Below are 25812 nucleotides of genomic sequence, written 5' to 3' on the forward strand. Positions count from 1 at the left end.
ACATTGCTAATCCTTATGTAGGGGAAAGCTCGTGTGCTATTTGAGAGAAACGTTAAGGTTTTGTGCGTTTGTCATGTTGTGTGGGTTTGTTTTTACTTCAAAGGTGAGGAAAATCAGCATATGATTAAGAGATTGAAGGGATAAGTGTGCAAATCCAAAGGACTGTAGGCTTTCTATTTTCAACAAAACTTAAGCAACTTGAATTTTTAAAAAATAACTTCCTTTTGTGTTTTGGGTCAGTGATTTGTATTATGGAGGAGGAGATGTTGGCAGTAGAAATATCTCCTGGCGAAGGTGATTGAGGACCTGCCAGCAGCAAAGGAGGGTAGGAATGCTGTGAGGAAACCCACCTCTGTGACTGTAGCTGCACTGAGTACTAATTGGCTCTCTTATGCATTGGTATGTTGTATGTAAACACTGCTCGATCAGGTGAGCATCTGTCAAACCTACATCTTTTAATGGGCAATTTAAACACAAGCGTTGAATTCCAGAGTTAGGTGAACAGAAGGAAATGTTGGAAAATGTAGCTTTTCTTTTTCCTGAAGCAGATATTTAAAAGAATTCTCTCAGTCATACCCTTAGTCTTACACTATACACCTAATTTCATGATCCCTAATTCTGATTTATTTCAGGTAATTTCTTAAAGACACAGTGTTACTTTGTATTTCCATGAAGTGCCTCTCAGTTGTTTTTGCAAAGCTTGGGGTTGTATTAGAATAATGTGATAAAGGGAGTGTAAACTCTAGCAGAAGTGAGTTTGCAGTGATGCATTATTAAGCATGCTGAGAACACTGAAGAATGAAATAATGAAACAAACAAATCTGTGTGTAACTTGTGTTTTTGAATGGGAGAACTGAGGAAAGCTTACAGCCATTGGTGCTTACCCTTGAGGAAGCCAGTGAAGGCAGGTTCCAGCCATCTGAGCTATGTATGCCCAGCGTGCATGTTGTTACTTCTCATTAACGACTGTCATGGTTCAGCCCCAGCCGACAGCTGAGCCCCACACAGCCACTTGCTCACTGCCCCCGGTGGGATGGGGAGGGAAGGGGGAGTATGGAAGTGAGAGAGCTCGTGGACTGGGATAAAGGCACTTTAATAGGTAAAGCAAAAGCTGTCGATGCAAACAAAGCAAAAACCAGGAATTCATTCAGCACTTCCCATCAGCAGGCAGGGGTTCAGCCATCTCCCAGAGAGCAGGGTAATGGTTCCCTGAAAAGACAAACAACATCACTACAACTGTCTGTACTGTGTTGTTATCCCCCTCCCCCAGCTTTTATTGTTAAGCATGATGTCACATGGTGTGGAATATCTCTGATCGATTGGGGTCAGCTGTCCTGGCTGTGTACCCCCCACACTGTCTTCTGTACCCTCAGCCCACTTGCTGGTGGGGTAGAGTGAGGAGATGTGATGCTGTGTAAGCACTGCTCAGCAGTGAAAAAAAAAAACATGTTATCAACGCTGTTTCCAGCACAAATCCAAAAAACATCCTCATACCAGCCCCTCTGAAGAAAATTACCTCTTTCCCAGCCGAAACCAGCACAATGTTGTGCTCGGGCTTGTGGATTTAAGAAAACAGGCCTATGGAAAAATTTTCAGATGTGACTGTTTAAAATAGAGATTGAAAAGATACAGTTAACAATAAAAATAGTTTCATAGTAAATATTGACAACATGCAAGTATAATTGAGATGCAAGAATACAAGGAAACCAAAATTTAACATAGAGCTTGGTGTCGTCAGGAAACGTACCTCATGAGGGAGCACTCAGTTCCACTGAGTAAGTCACAAACTTAATCCAAACTTACCACCTCTTTGTTGATATGTATGTGATATAAAAATATCCCTGTATCCCTCTGGTATAGTGCTAAATGTAATAGATACTTGCTATTGGAAGACCCTGTGGAATTCCAGGTGTCTGCTGTGACTCCACTGTGGAATGCTCACTATATGAATGTACTCACTTTCATAGGCTGGGACGCTTTGATTTTTTGGTCTTTTATCTGCTCCTGTGAATCTGTTTGATGTCAAGTGTGCCATTTACCTTTTTGTTACCAGTGCTTGAATAGCAACATCAGAAATACTTTTGTAAACTGTCAGTAATAATCTGAATAAAGTAGCATTTAAGATTTTTTTTTCTTTACAAGAGAAAGTGGAATGGTTTAACTTAGTAGGGAAAAATAAGTGACATAACAGGTGATTTTTGTTCCCAAAGACACAGAAATATACACCAAGAAGAATTATATTTAGTGGGTGTTTGTACTGTCATTGTGACTTATAGCAAACTTCTCATTTACATATTTATATTCTACCATCCTTTTAAAGATGCAGTTTCGTTTTGAAAATTATAAGAATTGATGGTGACACATTACTGGGTCTGACTGCTTCCAGAAATACATAAGGACTTCTGTATCATCTTCTGCTTTCTGGTCTGCATAGTCTTGGCACAGTTCAAAGAATGTATATTTCTACAGTAACAACTGTTATTAATGCTAACTAAATGAGGTTAGCAATCTAGGAAGAAATTTTTGTCATGTATTAAACAACTTTTCTTACAGAAGTATGTTTGTTGTTTGTTTTAAGGTGAGGTTACAGTGCAAACTGGAGATCTGTTGCCATGTAGGATTTGTGGAAGGACTTTCTTTCCAGCAGCCCTGGTAAGTGGTGTGCAGCACTGTTGGCTTTTTGATCTGTTAGGTTGATGTGATAGTTAAGCAATGGTCATTATAGCTAAATAAAATAGATGTAGATGCTTGATTTTGGTGGAGTTTTTGTGATTTCTTTTGCCAAATAATTATCAGTTCCAGTTGTCTTAGTTTTGAAGTTCCCTACAAGGAGATTAATTTTATTTCGGCATCCTGTCATTTTCTGCAAGTACATGCTTCTAAAAGCATCTTCTGTAGGGTTACAGAATCATCCTTTGCCTCTGCAGATGTAGCCCTAGCATTATGCAGTCTCAGCTAGTGAATGTGCTGTTAGCTAGTTTTGTTAGCCATCTTCAAAGCACTGCGTTCTCCAGTCTTAACAGAAATCGGTCTGTCCTTAGGTACGAATGTGGTTTTCAGACGCTTCTGGTTTATCTTACCACTCAGTGCAAATGCTGCCTACCTGTGATCATTTTTTTATTTGCAAGGAGCAAATACTGATGCCTCCTATTTTAATTCTTCTTTGCCCAAGTTTTTGTGACCATAAGTCAGTTTGTGAATTCTGTAGTTCCGTTTGAAAAGTGATGGCTGAGATAAATGAGTTTGAGTGAAAGCAGTCTGATCTTACTCAGCAAGAGCTGGGCCTTGTTTCCTGATCGGCATATCAAGAAAGAGGGAAATAACATCTTAAAAACATAGGTGTTCAATACTAAATTGTATATTCTCCTTCTGTTTTTCTTTTGTTTGTAGAAGAAGCATGGGCCTATTTGCCAAAAAACTTCTGCCAAGAAAAGGAAGACGTTCGATTCCAGCCGACAGAGAGCCGAAGGAACCGACATCCCCACAGTAAAACCCCTCAAGCCGCGGGTGCGTTACTCTGCTCGGCGTGTGAGCCCTTTGGGCACACTCTGCATTCGTTATAACAAGGCTTATTTCTGCTGGCAATTCGTGATAATTAGATCCACTAGGATATGGAAGAAATCTGTCTATAATGTTGTGTACTGAAATAAGGCACATATTTAGCTTGAAGTAAGAGCTTCAAACATATAAAGCTCTTTCTTTTTTGGCTTCTTAGCCAGCATATAAAGCTTTTTCTTCTTTGGCTTCTTAGCCAGAACCACCCAAAAAACCTTCCAACTGGAGACGAAAACATGAGGAATTTATAGCAACTATACGAGCAGCCAAAGGACTTAATCTTAAAGATGGTGGAAAACTGCCTCCACCACCTCCACCATCATATGACCCTGGTATGTAAAACAATTAAGTTCTTTAGTGATTTTTTTTTCTTTTTCTAAGCTTAATTTGTAAAAATCTGAACTGGAAAGGAATTTGTTGAAATACAATATTCACAATTTCTTCAGGATGACTGTTTTATTTTCCCTGTGCAGATGCTGGTTTGTGGCTGTGGGCCTGCCTGACTGGCATCCTCTGTAGCTTTCGAAGCCCATGACTTTGTTTTTAATGCATCAAAAGGTAGTTGTGGCCAACCTGAAGACCTGAAGTCTTACAAAACATAGGCTGGACAAATAGTTTCAACACATTTTTTGTGTCTACAACAGTGGAACTGCGCAGAAGGAGCAGACCTTTTTAATTAGCTGCTGGTGCTGGCCACCCACAATCTATTTATGTTCTAGGCATGCACTCTATGTTGTTCAAATGTTGTTTCTCCCATTTCTTGCTGAACTCAAATTTAGCTTCGTGTATGCAGTGCATGCTCTAGTGTGCATGTGGTTCTTCCTCACATGGTAGGGGTGCTTGAGTTTTGAGTCTGTGAGAAGTGTGGGATTTGTATTAACAAGGGAATGACAGTCCTTGGGTGCCTTCAGAACTGAGGCTAGGTAAAGTGTTGAAGCAGTCTGATGTGAGCAAGAAGGAAAATACACTCTTTGGTTCACTTAGGTTAAAAAAAAACCCTGGAAAATATATTTATTCTATCTTCTTTTTCTTCTACCTCTTCTAAACAATTTCAGCCTAATGGCTATTTTCAGAAAGGCTGTGAAAAACAGAAAAAAGCATCTATTTGCTTCTGCCTACCTGTTGTCAAGTGAGGATGGGAGGGTTTCCTACCTTGTTTCTCTACAGGAAACATGTTAGTCCAGTATTAGGATTGTAATTGTGCATTGATAGCAAAAAGTGAAGCCATATTATTCAACATTCAATAGTATCTTGAAATCCAATATGCGTTTTAGAATAGAAAATAGCTAATCCTGTGGATAAGAAACATAAGGCTCAGTTGTGGAAAGGATTGCTAATAACCTAGTTGTATATGTTCTGAATTAGAAGCAGAAGAGCCCAGAACTAAATCTAGCTTGGAAAAGCCTCTAAAGTGACGTTTCCTTGGTTCCAGAGACCAAAAGTGAGTTTGCAGTGAAGGAGTTAACTCTATTCAGACTACTTGAAAGCACATAGGAGCTAAAGGAAAGAGAAAGATACTGTGCCTGTGTTTCTCTTCCTACCATTTTTAACTTTTTACAAGCTGGGTCTTACGGGTTTTGTCTCCTGGCTTCATCCTACTGCAGTGGGTAAAACTTAGGAGGAGGGAACCAGGAATGAAGAGAACATGCACGAACTGGTCAGTGGATTCTCCTCTCACAAATTGAACACAACAGAAGTAGAGCAGGGGCAGCTACTGTTGCTCCCTTTCCACTTGACATGTAGGAGAGAGGGAGAATTATGCATGGTACCATGGAGTAAATCCATCCTTTCCTACTTAGCTCTGTCTTTGCCGTGCCTATTTCCACCTAGGTGCTAGTCTTTCCTTTAAAAGGAAGGAGTTCTGGATTAATATTTCCTACTTAATTGTGTGCTTTGAGTTTGCAAGGAAGCAGTTCTTCTGCTTTTTCAATCTCCCGTTTCACATTTTCCTTAGACATGCTGAATAGCCTCATGATATTAAGAAGGCCTTTAGGTCACTTCATTTGCATTGAACTTGACTGCATGTGTGTACTGCCCTCTTATTTTAATTAGTTTGTATTTTATAAAACATACATTGAATCCTAACAGTTCTGGACAGTAAAAACAGTACTTCCAGATAGCCAGGTAACTGACTAGTGCTAAGCATTTTACAAAAAGATGAAGATACAAGCCCTGATTCTTAAAAGGATATACATTAATCCTCTACAATTTTATCCATTTACTTCGGTGGGATTTTAAAGTCTTCTGTGGGAATTGAACTGTACGCTAGCGAGAAATGTCTTTCGTTATTATCTAGGGGCTTTCATAGCTGCTTTATGTTTTGCTTTTTTATCTTTTTTTTAACTTTGTTTGTATTTGCCTTGGTTTGACTACATAGATATTATAGTTCTTCTGCTTCTGAGTTCTTACCTCTTAAATTACAGTTTATGATGGAGTATTCTGACAGTAGTGGAGTTTATGTAAAATAAAAAATCATTATCATGTGAGATTCCCATGCTGTCACTTCTCTGAGTCATACTTCTGGAGTCACAGTTCATGGTTTAGTGGCCACTACATCATTTGACTTAACTTAAAATTATTTTTTAAGGTAAGGAGGCAAGTACCTAGGCCAGATCTGCTGCAACTTGAGTAGTAACATGTAATGTAGGTCTTTTTTTTGATTGTGTAATATCTAACTGCAATCTTGGATGCAGTGACTGTTGAATCTCTCCTCATTTTCTTTGACACATTTCTAGAATCATCTAGGAATGTACTAATTTAACCTGCCTTGCAAGTGTCCACCTCTTCTGAAGTTGATCTTTACATGGTTCTGAATACTGTTAATCTGGGGAATTCAGCATCCATATCTCCAGGCACTAAAATGTCTACCTGAAGCTGCAGTCCAAACGTTTTACTTTCCAAGGGCAGTATGTTTAAGTATATTTCTAGCATACACATGAGCGATCTTTCAGTATTTTAAACATTTTCGTAGCCTTTCTGTTTTTTCCCTAATGTTAATCATGATATTCCCTGCAAGCAGTGTTGTTTGTAATGTGACTAAAGCTGCCAGTTATTCTGTTTTGCTTGTCTTTATAGATATCTGCTGTTATTGGCTGGATTTCCTCTTTTTGCTAATTTCTGATTATTTCTTTTTGCTAATTTTCTGATTTTTGTTTCTTAAATATTGTTTACGGTATTGCAGTTTCAGTCCTTTCAAAATTACCAGAGGAAACTGATTTTGTTCTCTCTTGCTATTTGTATAGGAAAGAGTTTAATGCATTTTTATTTCTTGAACAAATGAAACTGGTTTTGCAGGGTGTTTTTGTTTTGGTGTTTTTTGTTTTGGTTTTTGGGGGGGTGTTTCTTATCGGTTCAAGGTGAGGTTTTATGGGTGGGGTTTTTTGGTATTTTGTTTTGCTTTTTTTCCTCTTCTCCACTTCTTCCAGCTGATATTCCTGCTGTGTCCATATACCTCTTTGGCCACCTTTTCTGCTGAATAGCATCTCTCAAAGTGTTTCTGATTTTGCTTAAGTTCTTTCTGATCCTCAACCACTCTTCTCGTTCTTATCAATCAAACAAGAAACATCTTTTGTGTTGCATGTGGACAATTTTCTTTTCACCAGCAATGTGTATTTAATTTTCAGATCCAAGAGGCCTTAATTTTTTTTCTGGGGGTGGGGCTGGTCTTCAAAAGAATTTGAAATGCTTTAATGTTTAAAACACTTTTTAATGTTAGTTTTTTTTCTGTTTTTAAGATTACATTCAGTGTCCATATTGTCAGAGAAGATTTAATGAAAATGCAGCTGACAGACACATCAATTTCTGTAAGGAACAAGCAGCACGTATTACTAATAAGGGGAAACTGGCAGCTGATACCAAAGGGAAGGTTCCTGCTCGAACACAGGTAAACTACAATATTTTTCTTATAGCTTGCATTTGACATCAAAGCAAGCTTTTTAAATAGTGTGTTGCTTTTAAATTGAATTAACTGTTTTATTCTGTAATTTTATTATTTGGGCTAGACTGAAATTAGACTCTAAACATGGAAGAGGTTTTTGCTTACTTATGAGAGGTACAGAGGTCCATAAATCAAACAGCAGCAGTTCCAAAGCCAAAAGCAGTCAGAAATGTAATTCAGAGATTTGTGAAAATGACAGAAAAAGGTAGCAGCAGAAAATAGGTGCATATTTGTAAAGATAGTTGTGCAAGACTTCAGAATCCAATTCAAGACTGTTCCTTAAATGGACAAATAAAGGTATGTGACTACAGGACAACAGGCAGCAGTATCTTGGCTAACTAGAAGCTTAGAGAAATTCTGGCATATTTAATGTAAGAGCTGCAGTAGTTAACTTATGATGGAAGCAAAGGATTAAAATGTATGTGTGTTTTCATTTGGTAAAGCTTTTTTTTGGTAAAAGCTTTGAAGAGTTAAACAGACACATGCGTGCATTTAGTGACTCTTGCACTGTATTCTGGGGCTGCTCCAGAGCACACAGATGCAAGTAAGGTTTGAAAGACAAAACTGATCCCTTGAACCCCTGAGGATTCTTTTTAAAATGAACTGGTAGTAAGATGATACTGTTAATCTCAAGAGACAAGCATAAAATATGTGATGACATACAGTTAAATAATGAAACAAAACCATTGAATTAGTCTTTCCTCTTAGTATCAATTGTATGTGTAAGAAAGCAGACTAGTGGGAACCATTTGCACGATCCCATACCAGAAATGGTTTACCTAGTAGGTAATAGTCATCTGTTTTCCCACAGTACCTAGATAACTACCTGTTGTGTTATATAGATAGCTTGATTTAATTGCTTAAATTTCTAGGTTGTATTTTGTTACAGTACAAACCTGCTGCAGTTAAGAAGATGCCTTCTCTAGGATCAACACCACCATCGTCATCATCACGCTTACCACAGCCAAGTGGTGTTACCAAAGCTGTTGTAGGTATGAAATGAATGTTATAAATTTTCCATTTAGTTTCTAAATTATTTTCAAATGATGGAATAACAGTAGTATAATTTTAATAGCTGGAAGGATTTTTATAGCATTGCGCAGTGATCTAAACTGATGATGTCAGAAAATCCTTAGGAGAAGTTCAGTGTTACAGCAGTGGATTAGATGTTGTCTGGTTTTCATAATACAATTTTTTTTTCAATCAATGTTTTTGTGACCTGATTCTTTTGACTTATAAGGGCTATAGATTTTATTGTTGAAATTTATATAGTGGTTTGTAAACGCTCATTTAAAGTAAAATTGGAAGGGGCACTGATTGGCTTCTATCCAGCAACACTTCTTAGCACATAAGGTTCTCTTCTGGTTTATGTATTAGGTCAGATTAGTGAACTGGACTTGCAGAATCATTCTGTGTAGTAATGCCTAATTGTGTCAAATAGGGATTTCTCACCTGAGATTTTTCTGTTGCTTAATTCTGTAACTAGTTTGTATGCTGAATATGATAATAAATTATTGAAAATACATAGTCAAGCCATATGTATTATAATTATGTAAACATTGGACTTATCTGATAATATCTGAAATCAAATTATCAAACATGTTCTGTTTGTGTAAACTTTGACATTCTAGACTTCTTTTCTTGAAGACAGTAATTGAGATCCATTTTTTTTTTTTGCTAGAGTAGAACACTGTCTCAATTGTGTATTTTCTGTGAATTTCTGAAAACATACTTGCTTTCTCCTAGTATCTTGGCACTTGTTCCTATCTTGATATTTCTAAAACTCATTTTGAATTTTACAATTTAAAATATATCTTTAATTGTATAATTCCAGCAGCAAAAAAAGCTTAACATTTTCTTAAATTTCCATGCTTGTTTTCAACTGAAAGGTGCCTCTTCAAATAAAGCATTATCTTCATCTGGATCCAGTGCGAGCAAGATTCAGACATTGTCACCAGCTCATAAAAACTCATTGGGAATGGTGAACCCACAAACAGGGTAAGTTTCGTTTTCCATTTAATGTTGTCATTTGTGCTTCATTTCATATCTATGTTGTGATAGTTCTAGAATTCTCTGTGGTCTGTTTCACTTGCATTTTCTTTTGCTGTGTGCACCAGAAGTATCTTGAATTTATCCTTAATTTATAAACACAGTTCATGTTCGTTGGAGTAGACAAAGATGCATTTTCTAATGTTCAAATGACAGCAAAGCAGGTCAAGTAATAAAAACAGACATAAAGTAGATTTAAAAGTTATAGAATATGGAGAAGTGGTTGGAGCTGTAATTTTTTTCTCTTTGCAAAAGTGAAGAGCCTTTAAAAAGGACAAAATGTTAGGCATAATTTCCTGCAGTGCATGGCAATAAATGAAAGGGGCCCCTGCCACAGGCCACGAGCCAATTGTGACAGGATCTGCCCTCTTAGCACAGAAGGATGGATACTTTCCCACTTCCTTTACTGGATCAGACAACAAATCACTTCTGTTGTTTGTTTTGTCACTGGATCCAGACAACATATGAATGAACACAACTAAGGCAATGGAAAACAGTGCTCTACAACAGCAACAAGAAGCCATCAGTGGAGTCCAGTGAAAGTGCTGATGTGATCAAGGCGGTTACTGGTGTTCTGCTGGGGGAGCAGTCAGTGCATGCTATCTGAAAGAAGTAGCGTATGGAGGGAACTGAAGAAAAGTTGTGCAATTTTATGGAAGTTTGAGGAGCATCAACAGAGCACTGTGGAAAAAAAAAATACAACAAAGTGATTGCAGTTACAACATTGGTGATTGAAGACAAATTATTCCTATAAAAATGAGTTGGTGAATGCTGTATAAGGTGGAGAAAACAATGGCTTAAGTTTATGAGGAAGAAAAAAGTTGTTCTGAAAGAACTCATGGGGATGGACAGCTTTATTAATTACACAGAACTAGTGATTTTTAGTTTATAGCCTTTAAGTCTTACAAATGTTGCACAAATATGAATTACAGCTGTCATACCTCCCTCCTAACACCATGGAGCATAAGGATGGAGTTCTGTCCTTGCTTGCTCTACCTGCTCACACCAAGTCTTTCAACACAGACTAGAAGCAGGCTGTGAATTTGTTAGCTTTTTTTTTTAAAAAAAATTTCCTTCCCTCCTTCTCCTCCCTGGCAGTGTCATAGTAGTCTTTGGTCTACAGGTCAGCTTCACTACTGTTTATAGTAGTCTATGCTTCAGCTGGCACTTACTCACAGTCTGATTTTTAGATCACATTTCTCTGTTTTCAGAAATTGAATGAACACCTACTGATGAGTGGGAAACAAGCAGGTCTGCAAACCACAGTAAAAAATCAGCTGATAATGTGAAGGCTTGTTTCTGACTTCCGTGCGAATCCCAGCTGACTGAAAAGGCTTTTTCCTGGTTAGAGTTCCTAATTGCAGTCTGTATGGGTTTGTGACAGTGCACAGTTTTGGTCTCCACCTCTTAACTAGGAAGTTCTATTTAATTTTACCAGTTAGTTGCTCAATGGACTTACTACTGTGTATTCTCTAGTCTGATTTCCTTTTCTGAAGCTTGGAGGAAGAATTGTGGTGTGACCAAGCCAGATAGCAGGTAATATAAGGAGAGGTGTTTGCACAGGTTCTTTCTGTTCTCACATGCTGCTAATTGCAAGTAGATGATTTCTGGTTGGTGCAGCTCTCAGGTGGTGATACCTGCTGCAAGGCAGTGAATGTTGGCTTGGCTTATAACCTCACTTAATTGCCTGCACCATTTCCAGTTTTGAAGAGCACAGATGTGATGAGTGTGTTCCTGGCTGTAGTCATTCTCACTTCTCTGCTTTAAAAATCTTGTGTTCTCTTCTTGTCTTTACCAACCATACCAGTCAGTCCTTATGATTTCTGCTGGTCATATTAACCTATCATCTCACACATTGCTGTAAACATGTCTCTTCCTAAGTGTTATATTTGAGACCTAGCAATTCTTTCTGCTAGCTGCTTTGCATTCCCTTCTAAAAATAAGTTTGTCAGGAGTTAATGTTGAAGCAAAGTGTAGGAGCAGTTAGAACATGGAAAAGTTAGGTGCCCCAGTTTGGTTGGCCTTAATTGTCTCAGCCTTAGTATTAGTGTGAGGTAAGTACATAGGGCTGTGTTGAAGTACCTACAATGTTATATCAGAGCAGAGGCTGAGACAATAAAGTCAACATCTGAAGTCAGTGAGTGAGAAGAGTTAACACCGTAGTGACACAGGTTTTAAACATCAAAACATCTAATTTATGCTATAGCTAACTGCAGCTAGAATTCTTTTATAAAATAAAAATGCTTTTAAAAATTTATAAAAATAATCTTAATTAGAATGAAACAAGTTGTATTTCATTTCCTAAATTTACAATTCAACCACTGAAATGGCAAGCTGTAGCATGGGATTTGGGATTCTGTTGTACCTGCCAGGCTGATTTACCAAGCACAGTATTGCACATGTGTTGTTTTAAGGGCAGTCTTTCAAATGACTGATTTTTTTTTTTTTTTTTTTTAAGCTTTTTTGTTTGGGGGTTTGTTTTGGTTTTGGGGTGTTTGTTTTTTTTTTTTTTTTTGTCTTGTCAATTATTTAAAAGCCTGTGTGCTTTTTTGGCCAGGTTAAATTCAGGTTTTGGTGTAAAAAAGGAACTCCTGTAGTTTACTGTAAGAAAAACTTTTTTTTGTTGTTGTTTTTTCACATATTAAGTGAAACCTTCAATTTTTGCATGGATTGTTGTAATTCCAGATTTGGCACAGGTGTAGTGAGGCCTAATAGTAGAATTATAATTGTATTCTGCAATATCAAGGGTGAATTGTATTGATGTTCGAGGGAGGCAATTTAATCAGGCACTGCTTCTTGCTGTAGAATGGTGGTACCTATTCTCTGTGCAACGGGGCAAGAAGTGACTGGTGGGTGGTGAACAGCCAGAAGCGACTAGAATACCCAGTCATGCAGCTTCCCTTCTGTTCTGTAGGTGGCACTCTTGAACTGCGGCCTGAAGCTATTCTGACGGGCACATGAGTCCCTTACTGCATTTATGTTAAGGGCAAAGGCTAAAGTGAAAGGGTCTCTAAGGTGTTTAGTTCTGTAATGGGAAAAGTCTTGAACTTCATTTCATATGAAGTTCAACTTCAATATTGCAGTATAAATTTTAATTTTATACAAGCAAAAATGAAAACAAATTTGGTGAAATCCCGTATTTTAAGTCATTTTTGTGCTATACTGTTATTTTAATTTGAAGTCTTCTCTTCTGTTTCCCAAGTAAAGGACTACTGAGAAAGCACACTAGAGCATCATCAACATAACGTAGGTTAGAGTTAGTGAGGCTTACTATGTACACGCAGATCAGGATGTGTGAGTTTTCTTTTTCTGCCTGGATGGAGTAAGAGCACAGCCAGTTATAAGCATTAATGGAAGTGTAGTATAAGGGCATAATTTCTGAGCCCTGCATAAGCAAGTGAGAGTGCAAGAGTAGTGTGTGACTATTGTCAGTAGGAAAACCTTGATCCACTTGCTTGAAAATAAGATTTTTTATTTTTGATGTTGAAGAACTGGGCAATGAAAATTAATTCTACATAAATTGTAGTTAGGCTTATATTTTGGTGGTGAATAATGTTAAGATCCTAAGTTAGATATGTATTCCTGTTCTGGTTTAGGCTAGAACAGTACTAATTCTGTTCAGTGATTTTACTTTTCAGCTAAGTAACTGGTCTTTCTGAAGTTAATGGCATATTTCTGCAGACAGTGTCTGCTCCTGGCAGTGCTAACGCTCCATGTTTAGAGCCAGAGCCAAGGGCTGGTGTGCAGAAAGGCTCTTGCTGACACTTCCTCCTGAGCAGACCAAGGCCACTGCTCGGTCTCGTGTACCACTCTGGGGGTGCAGAAGGTAAAAGGTGGCAGCTGCAGGGAGGAGTGGCCAGGACAGGTGACCCTAAGCTGACCAGCAAGGTATTCCATCCCATATACTTCATATTCAGTATAAAGCTGAGGGATCACGAGAGTCAAGCTCTCTTCGTCGATGGCTGCCATCTGAGGAGGACTCTGTCCATTCTGCATTTGATCCCAGTCCGTGCATTCCTGAGTGAGGTTCCCATCTGCCACTGAGTCCAGTCTGGGACTCCCCAGTGCCTGCCCTGAAGTATCAGTGGTGACGTGATTGCCATCCAGGGGCTGGGTTTAATATCAGTTTTGTATATATTTGTATATGTCTTATTTTCATTATTTAGTAAAGCTGGTTTAGTTTTCTTTTGCAGCTGGTTTAGTTTTCTTTTGCAATCTGTAAGTCTCTTTTCCTTATTCCCTTTCTCTTCTCCTTGGGAAGGGGAGAGGCGTTAATAGAGAGCGTCTGTCATTTGTCTAGTGCCTGGCCCAGCCCTGACTCATGGCAATTCTGTAAGAGTTTAGCACTGTCTTAGATTTCTCAAGGGGTAAGGTAGTTCTAGTAAGCTGTCAGAAGTAATCGTGTCGTCAAAAGAAAATGGGGTAGGTTCTTCTTCCTGTCCTAAGGCTACACAAGCAAATTGCACTCCCCCCACACGCAGACTGTTTAGCCTAGCAGAGCTTGACACCACTGTTTGTGGCCAGCCAGGCTTCTTTTGCATATACAGATTAATTGTCTGTCTACGTCTCATTTATGAACAGTATGTATTACTGTTTTTACTGGAAGTTGGAACATTACATGATGTTTTTCAATATGGTAAAAAAAACCTTAGAAATTACTTTGTCATTTTTATTTTATTACTATTTAATGTTAAGCTGATCAAAGTTACACCTCCTGCGAATCATGTCTGTTAATGGCACATCCAGTACAGTCTTACAGCTTATATGTGGTATGAATGGCACACCTAACCAGTATCAGTCAATTTTAAATTCCACTTACATGTCATACAGCATGTGTAGCCTTTAAAACAATCATATTTTTAAAAGAGCTTGTTCCTTTCATTTAAGGCTGTAACTTACACAGCTTTGTTCAATGAAATCAAGGTAAATAAGAAGTTGTCTTGGTGGCCTTTGCATTTCAGAAGATCCTTATGATTGTGCTTTTTTCATTAGTAGATGAAAGGGCTGTCGCCTTGGGGTGTGTGTTTGTTGTTTGTTTTGGTTTTTGGTGGGGTTTTTTTGAGTGTGGAAGAATACTGTAGTTATTTTGGCAGTATCATGACTGCTTCTAGGTTGTCTTCACTATTCTATACTGTAGGTGCTTGGAGTTCTAAGATTATGTTGATAAATTGTTAAAAGTTCAGAAGAGATCTAAGAAAATCATGCTAGGTTGGAGTACGTGTCCTGTCGTGTCAAAGACCCTGACTGGCTTCTTGGTCCTTGGGAAACACTGTGAAAACTATGCATTTGGTCAAATGGGAAGTGATCAAGGATTTCTTGAGTTAGTTTGAACTAGAACATCTATTTCTAGAGGAGGATTAGGAAGAGGGACTATAGAGGAACTTATTTGGAGCTAAATAGTCAGGGCTAAAATCTCAGTGTTCCCTGCTGACTTCATAATGAACGAATATAATTTAGTGTTGTTGAACTTTTGTTCCTTATGTGGAGGTTTCCTTTTATACTTTAGATAGTTAATGTGGGTTGCATGGTTCACATGAGGAGCTTCCCAAAAAACTAGTAATGTAGCGAACTTTAGAGGTTCTGTGCCTTTTCATATGACATAATTGTAGGAGGAGTATGAAAAGTGGTATGATATGGGTGTTGGAGATAGACAAGAGACAAGAATTAGAAAATTGCCTGGTAATTTAAAGACATTCTTTCTCTTGGTGTGAGGGTGTATTTTGTTGCTTTTGCTTGTTTGTTTTTTCCTCATGACTTCCCTTTAGGGGTAGAAAGCTTACAGACGAGTTAAGCTTCAGCTACCCAGACATTTCTGTCAAACTTGCTTGATTTGTTTCTTTATAGCTCTTTAATTTCAGAAAGATCAATAAAATACTGTCATCATTTTCCAGTTAAAGCTCAAGTTACTAGGCTTTTTTTGAGACGAAGTTACATTATTGAGGTAGGGGTGGATATATACTGGGCTTTTTGCAGGATTTCCTGTATGGTTTAAGATTATAAAAATGCAGAACTTTACTTGAAGACCTAATTTTTCTAATAGAAGTTTTGATTTCTCAAAAGCTACAACTATCCTTATGATGATGTGTAGAGAGGATGGTGGTATGTTTTAATTTGTGAGGTGTGTGTTTGTTTCGTAAGTAATGTTTCTTAAAATGTGGGGGTTGGTTTGTTCTTCTTAGTTTGAAAACCATATAGTTTGTCATAATAATATAAAAACTATTAAAAGTATTGCCTGTGTGTATAGTACTGTCCATTGTGAGTGGGTTTTTTTTAATGTTAAAACAAAAGTTTGGTTTCTTTAAGTCTTTCCTCTCTTCTTTTCTCATGTCCATAAAAGAAAAGAGAATGGAAGGCATGTTACTGTCTCTGGGCACAACGTTCAGCCTTTACCAAAAAGAAAAAAATGGAAAAATTTTCCTTCCTTCTAATTTTAAAGTTAAGGAGACTTATACTTCTGTTATTTTCTAACATCTTAATGAACTTACTGTGACTTGTAGTTATGAGCCCACTTTTCTAGATGTTTGGCATGATGAAGCCATTCTTAAAAAAAGGCCAAATGTGAGCATGTTGTGCCGATTGTTAGGATAACTTGCATTAGTTCTTTGTTTTGTTAAAAAAAAAAAAAAAAAGTTGGAAAGCTAATCCAAATATGTCTATGAAATCCTCTCTTCTTTCTAAATTATTGAAGTAAACTTTGTAGTTGTAAGTATTTCATTGTAATTTTTTTTTTTTTTTGCAATAACTTGAATAGCAATCTAGCAGCCTCCTTCTGAATACCCCTTTGTATATTTTAGTAGTAAGATGGACGAGTTAGGCCCACCACTGCGAACTGGAAGAGATGGGCAAAGGTTTTATGACACTGATACAAAACCAAACAGTACCATCAAAAGACCAAATGACTTGTTGCCTGTAAAGAAGTAAGTATGACAAATCAGCGTGGTTTATTCGTTTTGCAAAAATGCTCATCTGAGGCATTGGAATAGTAAAAGTGTAACCTTGACAGTCATCTGCTGCCTATTCTATCTTCAGTATAAATGCTGAATATATAATATAATTACTATCAGTATCTGTTTCATGTTAGGTGAACAGCTTCATAGTAGGACAGGGAAGATGAAGATTTTTCTCAGATTTGATTTCTTCTGTCACTGACTGATCGTGGACTAAGAGTAATGAGCAATCTTTGTGAGAGTGATCTTTGTAAACCTGAGATAAAATTGAGTTTGCATGGTGTAAAGTTACAGTAAGCATTTAAGCCAGATAACTGTACAAATACCTGCCTTACAAGCAAAAGTTTTATGACAAAGCAATTTTATTCTTTTAAAGTAAAATATTTCTCTGTGTCCTACTTATTTAAGATAACTGTGGTGGTCCAAGGGTGTAAGCAAGGCAGACTTTGTAATGAGAGGTAAAGTCTTTTATTAAGTCCAACTTACCTCCTATAAAAATTTTGTAATATTCAGCGAGTTTCAGATCTGAGTTTGGAAGAAAGGGTATTCCAGTCTTTTAAAAAAGAAATGCAGAGTATATTGTAGTTAACCCTGTGATATGATTTGGAAGATGCCAAATTCAAATGGGCTTATTCTTCATAAACAATACCTGAACACATATTGCAAAAGAGAAATTAGTAATGAATTATGTGGCACATACATGGAGTGTAATGCTTTAAGTAGTAGAAATGTGTCTAATTTTCTTAATGCTGTTTTAGTATTGTAAGCAAAGCTGATGCATCTTTGAGACAGGGCCAAAATATTTGAACTTGGGTTTCTCTTAGAAGAAGGAATGAAAGCAGGGGGAGCTCTGTAGGCAATTTTTTGTTGTTGTTTTTCCTTGTATGTTTAGTAAGAGCTATAAATCCTGTGTACCATCAACAGTTAGTTCAGTTTTTCATTTTATAATACATTACTAAGATATTGAAAATTTTCTTAGTGAGTGACTAAACATGTTTACAATAGCCCTTATCCATAGAGCAGTGGTTTGATATTTCTTCTTGAGAGAACTTCTTTAAGAGTATAGGCACTCACTCTGCTTTTCGTAACATCACTGTTCTTAGTCAAATGTCCACGGAGTTCATGAATTACATCTGCCTTCCTTGCAGGAGGTTATTCAATAAGTTGTGTGCCAACAGCATTTGCCAGATGTGAGTAGCTGCTAGCCATTGTTAAATTCAGCATAACAGTGTGAGTGGTTACAGTTTATGGCAAAGGCTTCTGGACTCTGGCACGTGTGTCATTAGTAATAAGGTAATTATTTATGATTTTGCACAGAACTATGAGCTTTTTTGGGTGGCAGAGGTAGTTGTCAAGAATATCTGGAAACGCCCTTGTCTAGGAAGCAAGCTCGATATTTCGGTGTTTTATGGCGACAAAAATAGAGACAGTGACAAAAAAATACAGACAGTGGCAGCCTGCTACTTCTGTTGATTTACTTGTAAAACATGAGAGAAATCATTACACTTAATTATAAGACTCATAGAAGTTTCTAGTCTGAAAATATTATTTTTTTAAAAAATTTTTAGAAAACTAATTGGGGAATAATGTGCAGAAATCATGCAGGAAACCATGTTTAAACCTTTCAGAATGAAAATGTCCTGTTAAAACTTCAATGAATTATGTTTTCTCTGTTCATGGGTCTCTCCCTCCCTCAGTAGACAGGATGGACAGTGAACTCTCAGTGTGGCTTTTCAGTTTTTTTATTCTTCATTCGGTCAGTAGCTTGCATGATCTACTAGACACCATACAAATCATGTATATAAGACACTTTATTCACCTAGTATTAAAGCATGAGATGAATTTTCAGAGTATCTAGTGGGATGAGGGTATATTATATTTTAGAGAACTGAACAGTTGAAATACGGGAAAGAATAGTGGACATTTTTTTCATGTTAATTTCTTTTAAATATCAAGGACATCTAGCATAATGTTAATCAACAATTGATTCATAGTACACCCTGAAGAGGCTTCAGTTTAAGAAATTAATGCTGTTAGTTTTGAAAAAGTAGTATGTTGGTCCCAAGCTGAAAATCCAGAGAAAACTAAGTCAGTAATACTTCTGAAGAATTGATTTTTAAATTAACTTTGAGTTGACTGAACAGTTGTCTCAATTCTCTTCTCCTGTGGTGGGTTAACCCTGGCTGAAAAAGAGATGACCACCAAGCCACTCTATCACCCTCCTCTTTTCCTGTCCCTCCTTCACAGAGCAAAAAGGGGAAAGGAAAATAAAATGAAGACAAAACCCTTGTGGGTAAAAACAAGGGCAGTTTAATTGAAGAGCAAAGGCAAGCAATGCTGTGCATGGAAGTGAAGGGAAAAAAAATAATTTATTCTCTCCTTCCCATCCCCAGGCAATATCTGTCCCCTTCCTGGGAAGCAGTGCTCCGAAACGCGTAGCGGTTGCTCCAGAGGACCGAGGAGTAGCCCTCCCCCCCCCCCCCCCCCAAAAAACACGGAGTCGGTGAGTCGCCCTCCCCCCCCCCCCTCCCCGTACCAGCTTTACAGCTGAGCTGATGTCACATGGTCTGGAATATCCCTTTGGTCAGTTCGGGTCAGCTGTCCTGGTCATGTTCCCCCCAAGCTCCTGCCCCCCATCCCACTGTGGGGGGAATGTTAGAAAGAGCCTTGGTGCTGTGTGAGCACTGCTCAGTGGTAGTCACAACATGGGTGTTACCAACACCCTTCTGACTCCCAGCACAAGAGCACTGCTCCAGGAGGGCTGCTGTGGGAAAATCAGCTCAGCCAGACCCAATACAACATCATTGTCTGATCATTCCTGATCCATTCTGGTTCTGTGTCTACAGCTGAATTTTTCTTTATATGCTTTCCTGGTTTCCGTAATAAGTAAATTAACAATCCAGTATGTAATTTCCATTATTGAGCCCTCACAAGTATTACTGACTTATAAGTAAAGGTCTCTCTTCAGTGTAAAACGAGATGGAGGAACTAACACAAAATAGTTTTTAGCATCTCTATTGTTCTGCATACTTTTAACAGTGTAATTTAGTTTACAGGTAGAACGTTTATCCTGGAAATCTGTAACTTCTGAAAGACTGACATAATTTTGATAGTTTTCAACTCTGATATATTTTATGTGGTGCTTTTCAGTCTGCACAGTATTCTTTAAAAATAAAGGCATCTTTAGCATCTCTTTGATAAATAAGAGGGCAGACAGGAAAACAAATGGAAAATGTTGGTGTTCTGTGCAGAGAGCCAGAATCTGTTGCATGTAGAAGCCATTCTTGTTATACTTGAATACTTTAGTTAGATACCATTTCACCTGATTTAATTTTAAATTTAGTTCCTGATTTCCACTGTTGTACTTAATTGTTTGATCACTTCTGCACTGAAGTGTTTAAGTGATGGAAGGAGATTAAAAGCCAGCTGTCTTTAGCTTGTGCTTCCAACATGAAGGAAGAAATGTTTTATGCAACATGCATAAATGTTAATAATTCTGAAAGCATGTTAAGTTCATCTGAAGAAAAAAAATAAAATCACTTTTGGGCTTTTACTGCTGCTTTGGCTCTTAGTGGCTAGTGTTTTAAATAGAGTCTTGTTTGAATTTTTTTTTTTTGAATGTTCATGAGCCAGTCCCAATGTAAACTTAATTTATGAATCTGTGTTCAAGAACCAGAACAGAAAAACTGGGTGAGTTATGCACAAGTTGTCATTGTCGCTGAAGTCTTGCCAGAGAAGAAAATCCAGTGAATGGCAGTTCTTTTGAAAAATGACAAAAGATTCTGTCCTTGCTTCACTGATGATAAAAGGATGCCCCTTCCTATGTTTTTTCTTAGTGCTACTCAGGATTTTCATTGGATTCTGGTGTTACTCCACCCATCAAAACAAGCAATAAGACATCTTGTATGTTTGGGATATGCTTTTCATTGCATACTGGCTTCTCATAAAACCCATGAGTCTTGAGGGAAGCAGCTTTCACAGCTATGTGGTCATAGTACTGAAGCAAACTTCAAGAACATTGTGACGGGCTAGAAAAAAATTAGGCCCTAATGCCTAGCTGTATAGACTTTCTTTCCTCTCCTCCTATTTATATTTATAAATAAATATTTATGCTTTAAAGAAGGAGGATCTACAGCATTATCTAGGAAGTATGCATCCTAAATAAAGTCTGTGGCTGTGAAGAAAAAAGGAGTCTTATGACTCACTTCATACTGGTCACAAAATACTGAGAATATGGTATCCTTTCTGCATTTTTTTTTTTAATATTAAGAGTTGCATTCAGCTGCTCTCTATTTCTCTGAAAGCCCTGCCAGTCCTAAAAATTGACTTGTAGTCTGTCAAGGTAGACATTAGAACATGCTAACAACCAGCAGTGGCAGGATCTGCCTGTATTTTGGTGTGACAGCAAGAGAAACACATGAACAGGAAGGGACTTGCTGTTCCATTTAGCTTGTCACTGGAAGATGCAAGTCATATTCAGTCCAAACTATGCAAGTTCTTGCTAACGCTCTCTGTCTGCTCTTGGTAGGAAATAATAGGACACACTAATCAAACAAATAATTGCTCTGTAGATTGTTGAACTCATTTTTTAAATATTTTAAAATGTATATTCTTGTATGTATTTCTGCGTGTATATAAATCATCACATTTATTCTGTTTCAGAGGTGCAGCTAAAACACGGACATCAACCCCTCCTAGTGTGGCAAGAACCATGGGCACGAGTGCTCTAACAAACAGAAGGAAAACTAGCAATTCAGACAGTTACTCAAGGTAGCTTTTAACTTTGTGGACTTTGCCAGCCATAGAACCTTAATTAAAGGGGAGTACTTATTACAGATTAAATTGGGGAAAGTACTGTTCTCTGCAGTTAATAGATAACTCATGGATGACATTACTTGGCCTGTTTAAGATGCTCAATATTTTTTTCATATTTATCATAATAACGTAACACCTCTGTCATCAGCTCTTCCAGATCCACACAGAAGACAGTGTTAGAAATGTCAAAAACCTCTTAGGAGCTGTTGAAAAAATAAGTGAATTGTCTTTCAAATAGGGAGTGGTTCAGCTGAAATTTGCATGCTAAGCACATGTTGTCTTTTGTCTGCCCTTCTGAAGGGTAGGATAAAATTGCATTGCTGTTTTAGCATTTCTTGTTTTGACAAGCTAAGTTTTCAAACACTTCAGTCAATCTAACTAGCAAGTCAAATATTCAATCCTGCTCCTACAGTTTTGGCATTTTTTGTTCTCTTGCAGGGAAGGTGAGTATCTGGAGATAAGTAAGGGAGTCTGGGTAGAGTTATAAGGTATACCACAGTAAACAAATAGGAAATGTAAGCATGACAATGACAGTAATGATAGCAGTAATTCACTACAAGGATTAGAATAATTTTACATTGTGTTTTACTGAACTGAATTACAGAAAATGTAAAATGTTTATCTGGGGTTTTTCAGGTCTGACAGTAAAACTGGTTATGACAGTGGAGACAGCCCATCCTCATTCAATGGAGGAAGTTCAAAAAGTAGCGAAGGAAGTTCATCTGTACAGTTATCAAAGTTCTGCCATGAATGTGGAACAAGGTATCCAGTGGAATGGGCAAAGTTCTGCTGTGAGTGTGGAATTAGAAGAATGGTTGTGTGAACACATTCTTAAAAGCAAAAAGAAAATGAGAAGTCAGAAGCATCTGCTATATACTGCATGGAAAGCTGGAGCACTCCTTCTGGTTAGACTTTGTGCTGCATTTTAACATCATACTGTAATTCTCTGAGTGCAATCTTATGGTTACACAGTTATTTATAAACAAATATATATACTGTATATACAAATAGCAGATACCTAAAACTGTGCCATTCAAGGAAATACTCTTTAATCTCTGTTGGCAATATTTAAAATTATGGTAAAAATGTGTTAAGTAACTTAGGTAGCATAAGTGGTTCATTGTTATTTTTCTTGTAAATCCTACTAGATTAAGGATTAAGTCACTTATGTAGGATAATAACCATAGGGAACTATCCATGAAGATAGCTTCAAAGATTTCTCTGTGGAGCCATTTCCTTCATATGTGACAGTAGCTTAGATGCTATATTCTAAGTGAAAACAACATGAGCAACTCCTTACAAATTCCTAGTTAAAAATGCAAAATGTCTATATCCCTTTAAACTGTTTAACAGTAATATCCTAATTGGACTTTAAAAATTCCCCTCTGAGAATTCTGTTCACATGTAAGAAGAAAAGCAAGGGTTTTGTTTGTGGCTTTCCATGTTCTGTTCTCCAGTAAGAATGTGTTAATATTTTTATGCATTTATAAGGGCAAATATGGTATTGTCATTTTATTAAGTTCTTCTGTTCAGAAATACTTGTCGTCTTCTCCTGTGCTCCACCATGACTACCATATTTTAAAATGTTGAGCTTTTCATCTTTAAAGGTCTCCAAAGTCCTTCTCCTTTTTTTTTCCTCTCTCCTCATTTCCTGAAGGAGAGACAGTCTGTTCTTGTCCTATGTAAATGCTGAACTTTTATTTGGAAAGCAAACTTCTTAATGTATCCAATATAAAAAAAAGTTTGATAAAAATGTATGTTACTAGAGCAGTAGAACTCTATATAAGTAGTGACTGGTTTTTATTCTTACTCCTGTGCAAACAGCACAGCTTACATATGAGTGCATAGTGGAGTAACTGTGCTGCACAGGTTTGTGTTAATACCTGACATGGGTTTATTTTTTTCAATTTTTTGTACTCTCGGGCTCTGAAGAGCAGCCCCTTGAAGTTAGTAACGGACTTTGCATTAATTCATTGGGAAGAGGGGTAAGGCCCTGGAATTTGTTGGGGTTTTTTTTTATATATATATTACGTAGGATATTAAAACCATTCACAAGCCAAATCACTTAACTTGTATCTGAATGTAGTAATCTGTTTTGTGAAGTTTCTCTTTGAAGTACTGGCACCATCTTAGCTGTGCGTGAAAGAACAATCTGAAAGAACATTATTGTGCCTTTCCCACTATAAATACATTTTTTGTCAGAAATGGTTACTTTCGGCTCACAAACGTCATCAGTATTAGTGAATATAATGTCATTATAACTTATGCAAAGTATAACGTAGTGTTTATGATAGTGTTGTGATCATTGTTTGCATTCCCAAAACTTGTGATGACTACCAGTGGGGCCAATTTTGAAGAAAGCATGATTGAAGAAAAGCTTCTCCAAAGCAGGTACCAGTCTTGAAGTATGAGAGATTTAAGAGACGTGATCAGTCATGTTTCAGGCTACGAACTATTGATGTTTTAGAACTGATTCAGTGATGTGGAATTGTCTTGCACTTTTTATACAAAACTTTTAGAAATTATCTTTCACTCAGTGTAGTCTCGTTTTATTGGAATCTGCATAAGCTGGCCACTAAGCATGGTAGGATGGATGACTGGTAATGATGGAGCTGGCAAGTCTCCAGCTGAATTATGTTCTAGGTAGTTTAGGTTCCAGGATCTGTATTTTTGGCACGTTCATATCTGTACTTGGAAAAATTGGAATCCTGCATCCTTTGCATAGATAAGAGTGCTATAGAAAATTTTCCCTGGGTGTGGAGGTCTGCAGACTGAATTATCGCAAGCTGAGCATCCACCAGCAGAGATAAAAGTCCAGAATAGATTTGATCAGTTAGTGGATCTACTGAGGAATCAATTCTTTTGTCTGACCTGGTGAATTTTCAGTTCCTGTTTCTGCTGGAAAAAAAAGCATTTTACCATTTATTGAAAATGCTTTCTATAAAAGGGAGAGTTTAGTAAGGAAATAAATACTTTCCAGGTTTTCCAGGATTGCTGTAATTGTAGAAAAAACATATTGGTTGTTTCTCCTTTGAATTATAGGTGGCAGGTTGCCTACTTTCAGTTCAACCCACATACAGATACTGTAATACCTGCTTTTTGAGCTGTTTGTGGTAACCTCTGCTTCCAATGCAGCATTTAGTAAATCAACTCAAGTGACACATTATTTACTTAATTTCCACTTCTGTGGTTTACAGCGAGGACTAGACAGGGGATTAACCTGAACTGAAAGAAGAATTTAAAAAAGATTTCCTGAAGTTTTAATTTGGCCTTACAGGAAGGTCTAGTTAAACAAATGACTGTTGATAGTAACATTGGATAATGTGTATGTGTTTGAATCTAAAATAAATATTAGCAGACAATGAAAATATAATTGACTATGCAGTTTACTACTGTATAGTGGGGCTGTCAGAGGCCTAGTCTGTTTCCACTGCTTCGACTGGTTTTGTTATTCAATGACATAGGTTTCTGAAGTCTCTGATGGTACAGACTTTAGACTGTGTTACACAAGGTACCCCCACAGATTGCTGTAATTTCATCTCCATGGAATGTTTGTTAGGAAATAGTAGATTTGTTTTCATAATGCCCCTGCAGAACCGGATATGCAGAACAAATTTGTTATATTTAAAGGAAAAATTAACTGTGAAGGGAGATGGACTTTACATTTTGAATCTTTAGGTACATTACATGTGTCAGGAAGTTTCCAAATTTAATTTATTAATTACCTAGGTCCAAACCTTCTTGTCCTAGCCCTCACCACTGCCTTTATGCCTTGGTTTTCATAGGAGGATAAAACTTGTGCATACACTGAAAAGGAAGTATTCCAAAGTGTGTCAAGATTCAAAACACTGCTAATTGTGAAGATAAAGCCCATTTTGTGAGATCTCCTATGCTATACAAATGTAAAAAGTTGTTTTGCTAAGGCAGAGCTGATACAAAGCAGAACTGAATGCTACTGGGGGACTGTGAAGCCTCAGACAGTAGCCTAATGTAGTTACTGTCCATTTAAAGTGGAATTTATTGATGTGATTGTTTTAATGCTTTCTATACCAATGTCTAACCTTGTGATAGACCTCTCTTTTACTGTCTGCTACTGTATCTTCCTAATGTGTTTACTAAGGTTCTTCCTTTCAGTCGGGGGAGGGGGTTAGTCAAAGGTAAAATTCCGTATGAACAGACAAGGAGAAGGCTGTTTTTGAGGTCTGGCCTGAGCGTGTCTGCATTCCCATTCCACTTCTGTGGATATCTGTTATACAAGGGGCGTCTCTGTGCCAGAGAGGAGTGGAGGACTTTTGGAACTGTACTAATAAAAGTGCTATGGAACTATGAAAAATGCCAGCTTTGGTAGTAAACACGACATAGTATAAGGCTTAATCTTGAGTAGGAGGCGCTTACCACAGGTTTGTATTTATGCATGATGCACCCTAGGTAGTTTCAGAACCGGAATCTTTAGCTGTGCAGCAGCTTAAGTGTATGTTAGATGAGCGGTCAGAGCCAGCGCCGCCCCCA

At 37.5% G+C, this 25812-nt stretch overlaps 1 protein-coding gene across 1 annotated transcript; it reads left to right on the top strand.

Annotated features, from left to right (window-relative positions):
- Nucleotides 1–1053: 1053 nt before the first annotated feature.
- On the top strand, nucleotides 1054–22126 carry ZC2HC1A (zinc finger, C2HC-type containing 1A). The gene is made up of 9 exons (XM_008938332.1): nucleotides 1054–1198; nucleotides 2579–2652; nucleotides 3391–3507; nucleotides 3752–3887; nucleotides 7290–7438; nucleotides 8382–8484; nucleotides 9382–9490; nucleotides 21151–21258; nucleotides 21949–22126. Exons 1-9 carry the CDS (start codon nucleotides 1054–1056, stop codon nucleotides 22124–22126), a joined length of 1119 nt encoding a protein of 372 aa, XP_008936580.1.
- Nucleotides 22127–25812: the final 3686 nt, after the last annotated feature.

This window comes from Merops nubicus, unplaced genomic scaffold (genome assembly GCF_000691845.1).
Source record: "Merops nubicus isolate BGI_N331 unplaced genomic scaffold, ASM69184v1 scaffold13064, whole genome shotgun sequence".
NCBI lineage: Eukaryota > Metazoa > Chordata > Aves > Coraciiformes > Meropidae > Merops > Merops nubicus.